Raw genomic sequence first — 8,976 nt, 5'->3', positions numbered from 1 at the left:
TCTGGCACGAGTTCCTTCTGCCTATAGACAAAGTCAGGAATGCCATGCCCTCCCCAGTCCTCACTGTTTGGAGGCAGCAAATAGGAAGTTTCATTTGAACCATGTGGAATAGCCATGGGGCTGACCTAAAACAATCATAAGGTGAAAAATACATGATGCTATCCCATTTCCAAAGATTTCATTATTATTATTTATTTATTTCTTTGGCCGTGCCACGCAGCTGGTGGGATATCAGTTCCCTGACTAGGGGCTGAACCTGGGCCACGGCAGTGAAAGCCCCAAATTCTAACCACTAGGCCACCAGGGAACTCTCCTATTTTTATTTTCAAATAACCTTTACTTTTTGCTCTGATTACAAAAGTAATATATGCCTCTGGTAAAGTATTTTGAAAACACAGAAATCACTCATAATTATCACCTGCAGATTAGCATACATTTTTACTGAATTAAAAATATAAATCAAATTCTTTCTCTTTCTAAAAATTATATATATTGAATAAACTTTCTTAATGGATTAAAAAAATAAAGATAAATTACAACCCTTATTCCAGTGCCCAGGGAAAAATCACAATTTACATTTAGCCTCATTTTCATATGTAGATGGATCTTGATATTTTTTTTTTTTGGCCTGTGCCATGTGGCATGTGGGATCTTAGTTCCCCGACCAGGGATCAAACCCGAGCCCCCTGCATTGGGAGTGTGGAGTCTTAACCACTGAACCACAGGGAAGTCCCGGATCTTAATTTTTTTTTTTTTTTGTGGTACGCGGGCCTCTCACTGTTGTGGCCTCTCCCGTCGCGGAGCATAGGCTCCGGATGCGCAGGCTCAGTGGCCATGGCTCACGGGCCCAGCCGCTCTGCGGCATGTGGGATCCTCCAGGACCGGGGCACGAACCCGCGTCTCCTGCATCAGCAGGCGGACTCTCAACCACTGCGCCACCACGGAGGCCCCCAGATCTTAATTTTTTAACAAATCTTTAACTGTTGTACATTTAGGTTGCTGCCAATTTCATACTATTATATACAATGTTGTGATGAATATCCTGTATCTATCTTTGCAGATGTTTCTATTTTCCTTTAAAATAAAATCTTAGTAGACCACTGGTCAGAGTAGGCTCATGGCTCAGGCTTTTGATAGTCTGTCAAACTGCCCTCCAGAAAACTGCATCAGTGTTCCAGTGCATGAGAATGGCCAAGGTTTCAAAGCTGATCACTCCTTTGTGGGAACAGCTTTTCCACTGTTGTGTAGTGATTCCAAATGGCCATGCATAGAACCATTTGGGTGAGGATGGCCCATCATAAGTGCCCTAGGCCAATCCTTTAAGGCAGAAATATAGGTGCCTGTCTTCATCTCCCACTGGGACCCTGGAGCCCTGTGGACCCAGAAGTGTCAGGGAGATGACCTGCTGTTGGCCCAGATGGGACTTCAGAATGAAGCTTACCTCAGTAGAGTTGCCTCAGTACAAGTTTGGGTACCCTCAGCTCTGCTGGTCCAGAAACTTCATATTAGTAAAACAGAAAAAACGAAGAACATACAAAACAACATATTAAAAGTCAAGCTGAGTTTAATGAGTATAGAGTTTCAGTTTTGTAAGATGAAAAAGTTCTAGAGACTGGCGGCACAACGATGGGAATATACTTAACACTACTGAATTGCACACTTAGAAATGGTTAAGGTGGTAAATCTTATGCATTTTTTACCACAATAAAAAAATTTTTTTTTAAACTCGAGCTAAGCATAATATTGACAATAAAACATAAAATATTTAATTATTCTATTGAAAGTGAGCCTAAGACATTTTTCCAAAGATACACAAATGTCCAACAAGCACATGAAAAGATGTTCAACATCACTAATTAGGGAAATGCAAATCAAAATCACAGTAAGATACTGCTTTACATCCTTTAGGATGGCTACTATCAAAACCAGAAAATAACATGTGTTGGCAAGGATATGGAGAAATTGGAACCCTTGTGCACTGTGGTGGGAATGTAAAGTGATGCAGCTGCTATGGAAAACAGTACAGCAGCTCCTCAAAAAATTAAAAATAGAATTACTATATGATCCAGCAATCCCACTTCTGGGTATATATCCAAAAGAACCAAAAGCAGGGTCTCAAAAAGAGATATCTGTACACCCATTTTCATAGCAGCATTATTCACAATAGCCAAAAGGTGGAAGCAACTTAAGTATCCATCAATAGATAAATGAATAAACAAGATGCAGTATATACAGACAATGTAATGGTATTCAGCCTTAAAAAGCATGAAATGCTGACATGTTACAACACGGATGGACCTTCAGGACATTATGCTAAGTGAGACAAGCCAGTCACCAAAGGACAAATATTGTATGAGTCCACTTATATAAGGGACCTAAAGTGCTCAAATTCAAAGAGACAGAAAGTAGAATGGTGGTTCCCAAGGGCTGGCAGGAGGAGAAAATGAGGAATTGTTTGTTGTTTAATGGGCGTAGAGTTTCAGTTTTGCAAGAAGGAAAGAGGTCTGGAGATTGGCTACCAAACAATGTGAATATATTTAACACTACTGAACTATACACTCAGAAATGGTTAAGGTGTTAAATTTTATGCTACGTGTTTTTTTTTTTTTTTAACTTTTGAAGACTGCCATATATTTTTTTTAATAAATAAATTCATTTACTTATTTATATTTGGCTGCATTGGGTCTTTGTTGCTGTGCATGGGCTTTCTCTAGTTGCGGTGGGCGGGGGCTACTCTTCGTTGTGTGCGGGCTTCTCGCTGCAATGGCTTCTCTTGTTGACGAGCATGGACTCTAGGCAAGCGGGCTTCAGTAGTTGTGGCACACGGGCTTCAGTAGTTGTGGCTCACGGGCTCTAGATCACAGGCTCAGTAGTTGTGGCGCATGGGCTTAGTTGCTCCGCGGCATGTGGGATCTTCCCACACCAAGGGCTCAAACCTGTGTCCCCTGCATTGGCAGGCGGATTCTTAACCACTGCACCACCAGGGAAGTCCCTATGCTACGTGTTTTTTATTATTTTTTATTTTTTTAAAGCTTAGTGGTATTTTTATGGAGGAATTTATTTTTTATTAATTAATTAATTTATTTATTTTTGGCTGTGTTGGGTTTTCGTTTTCTGTGCGAGGGCTTTCTCTAGTTGAGGCCAGTGGGGGCCACTCTTCATCGCGGTGCGCAGGCCTCACTGTCGCGGCCTCTCTTGTTGCGGAGCACAGGCTCCAGACGCGCAGGCTCAGTAGTTGTGGCTCACGGACCTAGTTGCTCTGCAGCATGTGGGACCTTCCCAGACCAGGGATCGAACCCATGTCCCCTGCATTGGCAGGCAGATTCTCAACCACTGCGCCACCAGGGAAGCCCTGCTACGTGTTTGTTTTTTTTGTTTGTTTTTTTTTGCAGTATGCGGGCCTCTCACTGTTGTGGCCTCTCCTGTTGCGGAGCACAGGCTCCGGACACGCAGGCTCAGCGGCCATGGATCATGGGCCCAGCGCTCCGTGGCATGTGGGATCTTCCTGGACCGGGGCACGAACCTGTGTCCCCTGCATCGGCAGGCGGACTCTCAACCACTGCGCCACCAGGGAAGCCCCTGCTACATGATTTTTAATTACAACTTTTAAAATGTCAAGATGGTAAGTTTCATGTTATATATATTTTACCACAACTTGAAAAAATTTAAGTGAGTCTCAAAATAGATTTAAGAAATCTAACAATTTGATGAGCTAAACCTAAGTATTCACTTACTCTCTCATTCACTCATTCATTCATTCAGAATCAATGCCTACGTCATCCCCACTGTTGACACTCTGGGGCCACCTCTTCTGTGCACTCTGCTCCACGTTCAGCTGAGCCACAAAACACAAGTATTTATGAAGTAACTGCTGTGTATGAGGCAATGGGGAAATGGTAGCAAATAAAGAGAACAAAGTCCACACATATCCTTACGGAGCTTACATCCTGGGGTGGAGTCAGATGATAAGCAAAAGGAAAATATTAACTACCCGTGGTGATAGCATTTTGTGGGAAATAAACAAGTGATACAACAGAGGGTGACTAAGGGGTGGGATCAGGGCATCCCACTTCTACAAAAGGGCGGGGCAGGGCCCTCTGAAAGGACAGCTGAACTAAGACAGGAAGGATGAGAAGAGGCCTACAATGAAGAGCTGAGGAAAGTGTACTCTAAGCAAAGGAAATTGTGTGTACCCTAAGCAAAGGAAATTGTAAGTCCAAGACCATAAGTCTCGCAGGGCAGATGGGTGGCCTGTTCAAGGAACAGAAAGGAGGTAGTGTTACTGTGGTATGGCTGACCTGGGGACGGGGCCCCCCCATGAGGTTGGAGAGGAAGGCAGGGGCCAGATTAGCTGGAGGGCCTTATGCGTCATGGTCAGGAACTTGGATTTTATTCTAAACGGAGTAAGAAATCACTGGCAGGTTCTAAGTATAAGGATTGTCTGGTATTTTATAAACTTTTTTCTAACTGTTGTGTGGAAAATGGATTGTAGGGGAGCAAAGGGGAAGCAGAGATCACTTTGGAGGCCACTCTGGTGGCCAGGTGAGCAGTGAGGGTGACTAGACAACACAGATGGCAACAGAGACAAAGGAGCTGGGGATATGGTTCATGTTTTGAAGGCTGAACCAACAGGGCCTGCTGACAGGCTGACTATGGGGACTGACATAAAAGGAAGAGCTGGGAGTGACTCGGCATCAGGAACTAGGCACTGCAGTGGCATTTACAGAGATGGAGATGCTGGGGAGGTGCGGTGAGAATATGTTGACTAGAGGAAGGGAGAGACCAAGAGTTCAGTTTTGATTACTGACTCTGAGATGCAGGCTGGGCATCTAAGAAAAGTGGTGTAGGCAGTGGGACAGTCAAACCTGGAGGTTAAGGGTAAGGTCTGGGCTAGATACAAATATGGAGTAACATTAAAAGCCAGGGGCTAGGACCAAGGACCTAGGGCCAAGATGATACCAAAAGGCTAAAAATACGAGTAAAGACATATCAGTCAAAAGAATCAATAGAAGGTGTGTATGGGGCTTCCCTGATGGCGCAGTGGTTGAGGGTCTGCCTGCCGATGCAGGGGACACGGGTTCGTGCCCCGGTCCAGGAAGATCCCACATGCCGTGGAGCGGCTGGGCCCGTGAGCCATGGCCGCTGAGCCTGTGCATCCAGAGCCTGTGCTCCACAGTGGGAGAGGCCACAACAGTCAGAGGCCCGCGTACCGCAGAAAAAAATAAATAAATAAATAAAGTGGGTATGGTTGTATTTATATTCAAGTGAACTAGGAGGCAAAAACAATACCTAGGAATAAAGAGGAATACTTGAAAGTGACAAATCATAATGACCACACAACAGGACTGAACCTACATAGGAAAACGAGGAGAAAGGGCACACTGTTCGCATGTCTATGTTGTGTGAGGCATGGGTTGGGGGCTTTCCAAGTCCACTTAGGTGACCCTCACAACAAGCCTGTGTAGTCGGTGCCATCCTGGCAGGAAGGTGAGAGATGTGGTTTTGGAGGCTGACAAGGTGTTTGAATTCTGGCTCTTCCATTCACTAGGGATGTGACCTTGAGCCCCTAGAACAAAGTCCATTTCCTCACCATGGCCTCTGGGCTCTCAAGGCTTAGCAGTGCCTCCCCCTCTCACCTCCTCCCAGACCACTCTTCTCCTGGCCTACTCTGCTCCTCACTCTTCCTAAACGTGCTCCTGCTCAGGGCCTTGGTGCTTTATGTTCTCTCAGCCTAAAATACCGTTCTCCCAGGTATTCTTCACATGCCTGGCTCATTTAGGTCTCAAACATCAAACATCAAATATCACCGTGTCAGACAAACCCTGTGTGGCCATCCTATGTAATGTCTCAAGGAAAAGAGGAAGAGGGAAATAATATTACAAGCAGGGAATGAAATGTCTTGGAAAACAAAAACAAGTTAGAATTCACAAATCCAAGGGAGGGTACTTTAATAAAAAAATGATCAATGAACAAACCTTTGAAAGATCCAACCAAGAAACAAAATAACTGTTTTGTTTAAAAATAGCACTACGAGTTATTTTTAAATCAGCCACTCAGTTTTATCACTGTGTCAAGGGTTGATCGGGCACAGGAAGGACAATATGCTAACCAGACTTACCAGGGACTGCTGGATGACTCAGAATAACTATTTAATAATTTATGGACTTCCCTGGTGGCACAGTGGTTAAGAATCCACCTGCCAGTGCAGGAGACACGGGTTCGAGCCCTGGTCTGGAAAGATCCCACATGCTGTGGAGCATCGAAGTCTGTGCGCCACAACTACTGAGCCTGCACTCTAGAGCCCATGAGCCACAATTACTGAGGCCCACGCGCCTAGAGCCCGAGCTCCGCAACAAGAGAAGCCACCACAATGAAGCCCACGCACTGCAACGAAGACCCAAGGCAACCAAAAATAAATAAATAAATAAATTTATATTAAAAAAATTATACCTCATTAAAGCTGAAAACAAACAACAATAAAAAATAATTAACCTCGGAGCATGCCTCCTCAGCTTCTGGAAGTTCCATGACTGGCAGCGAACGCTGGTGCGAGAGCAGCCTACCAGGGAGAGAATCTGCAGAGACATATATACATGGAAGCCACCTGCCATGTGTAAGGTACCTTATGGAAAGACTCAAATGGCAAAGAATTGATTGAGACTTCCAGCCAACAAGCAGTGAGGAAGTGACCTCCTCAGTCCACCAGCTTGTGAGCAACTGGCTCCTGCCAACAACAGGCTAGCAGAGAAACGTGGCTGTGAATGGAGGGAAGGAAATCCTGTCAAAGCTTCAGAACTGGAAGCTTCAGACATGGATCAGAGAGTACCTTCAAGATGGTGGAGGAGTAGGACATGGAGATCACCTTCATCCCCACAAATACATCAAAAGTACATCTACATGTGGAACAACTCCTACAGAACACCTACTGAATGCTGGCTGAAGACCTCAGACTTCCCAAAAGGCAAAAAACTCCCCACGTACCTGGCCATGTGGCGGAAAGGGTCTTGGTGCTCCGGCCGGCTACGAGGCTGGAGCCTCTGAGGTGGGAGAGCCGAGTTCGGGACACTAGACCACCAGAGACCTCCTGGCCCCATGTAATATCAATCGGCGAGAGCTCTCCCAGAGAACTTCATCTCAACACTAACACCCAGATCCACTGAACGACTAGCAAGCTCCAGTGCTGGACACCTCATGCCAAACAACTAGCAAGACAGGAACACAACCCCACCCATTAGCAGAGAGGCTGCCTAAAATCATACTAAGTTCACAGACACCCCAAAACACAACACTAGACATGGTCCTGCTCACCAGAAGGACAAGATCCAACCTCATCCACCAGTCCCCTCCACCAGGAAGCCTACACAACCCACTGAACCAACCTTACCCACTGGGGGCAGACACCAAAAACAACAGGAACTACGAACGTACAACCTGCGAAAAGGAGACCCTAAACACATTAAGTTAAGCAAAATGAGAAGACAGAGAAATATGCAGCAGACGAAGAAGCAAGGTAAAAACCCACCAGACCAAACAAATGAAGAGGAAATAGGCAATTTACCTGAAAAAGAATTCAGTTATGATAGTAAAGATGATCCAAAATCTTGGAAATAGAATGGAGAAAATACAAGAAACATTTATCAAGGACCTAGAAGAACTAAAGAGCAAACAAACAATGATGAACAACACAAAAAATGAAATAAAAAATTCTCTAGAAGGAATCAATAGCAGAATAACTGAGGCAGAAGAACAGATAAGTGACCTGGAAGATAAAATAGTGGAAATAAATACCACAGAGCAGAATAAAGAAAAAAGAATAAAAAGAATTGAGGACAGTCTCAAGAGACCTCTGGGACAACGTTAAATGCACCAACATTAGAATTATAGAGGTCCCAGAAGAAGAGAAAAAGAAAGGGTCTGAGAAAATATTTGAAGAATTGTAGTTGAAAACGTCCCTAAATATGGGAAAAGAAAGAGTCAATCAAGTCCAGGAAGCACAGAGAGTCCCATACAGGATAAATCCAAGGAGAAACATGCCAAGACACATATTAATCAAACTATCAAAAATTAAATACAAAGAAAAAATATTAAAAGCAGCGAGGGAAAAGCAACAAATAACAGAAGGGCATCTCCATAAAGTTAACAGCTGATCTTTCAGCAGAAACTCTGCAAGCCAGAAGGGAGTGGCAGGACATATTTAAAGTGATGAAAGTAACCAAGATTACTCTACCCAGCAAGGATCAAGATTACTCTACCCAGCAAGGATCTTATTCAGATTCGACAGAGAAATTAAAACCTTTACACTGGGCTTCCCTGGTGGCGCAGTGGTTGAGAGTCCGCCTGCCGATGCAGTGGACACGGGTTCGTGCCCCGGTCCGGGAAGATCCCACATGCTGCGGAGCGGCTGGGCCCGTGAGCCATGGCCGCTGAGCCTGCGCATGTGGAGCCTGTGCTCCGCAATGGGAGAGGCCACAACAGTGACAGGCCCGTGAAAAAAAAAAAAAAAAAAACAACCTTTACAGACAAGCAAAAGCTAAGAGAATTCAGCACCACCAAACAAACCAGTTTTAAAACAAATGCTAAAGGAACTTCTCTAGGCAGGAAACACAAGAGAAGGAAAAGACCTACAATAACAAACACAAAACAATTGAGAAAATGATAATAGGAACATACATATCGATAATTACCTTAAATGTAAATGGATTAAATGCTCCAAACAAAAGACACAGACTGGCTGAATGGATACAAAAACAAGACCCATACATATGCTGTCTACAAGAGACCCACTTCAGACCCAGGGACACATACAGACTGAAAGTGAGGGGATGGAAAAAGATATTCCATGCAAATGGAAATCAAAAGAAAGCTAGAGTAGCAATTCTCATATTAGACAAAACAGACTTTAAAATAAAGACTATTACAAGAGACAAAGAAGGACACTACATAATGATCAAGGGATCGATCCAAGAAGAAGATATA

The 8,976-nt window shown here is 44.2% G+C and overlaps 1 protein-coding gene across 1 annotated transcript in view; it reads right to left on the bottom strand.

The window, feature by feature from the left end:
• Positions 1 to 116, bottom strand: part of GDPGP1 (GDP-D-glucose phosphorylase 1) — a 1,250-nt gene extending 1,134 nt beyond the window's left edge. Inside the window, exon 1 of the mRNA XM_007470534.1 lies at positions 52 to 116. Within this exon, the coding sequence (XP_007470596.1) occupies positions 52 to 116 (65 nt within the window). The remainder of the gene's footprint in view (positions 1 to 51) is intronic.
• Between the last annotated feature and the right edge of the window lie 8,860 nt (positions 117 to 8,976).

This window comes from Lipotes vexillifer, unplaced genomic scaffold (assembly GCF_000442215.2).
Source record: "Lipotes vexillifer unplaced genomic scaffold, Lipotes_vexillifer_v1.1 scaffold412, whole genome shotgun sequence".
In the NCBI taxonomy this organism is placed as follows: domain Eukaryota; kingdom Metazoa; phylum Chordata; class Mammalia; order Artiodactyla; family Lipotidae; genus Lipotes; species Lipotes vexillifer.
The sequence above is the reverse complement of the archived record's forward strand: the minus strand, read 5'-3'. Positions and strand labels throughout refer to the sequence as shown.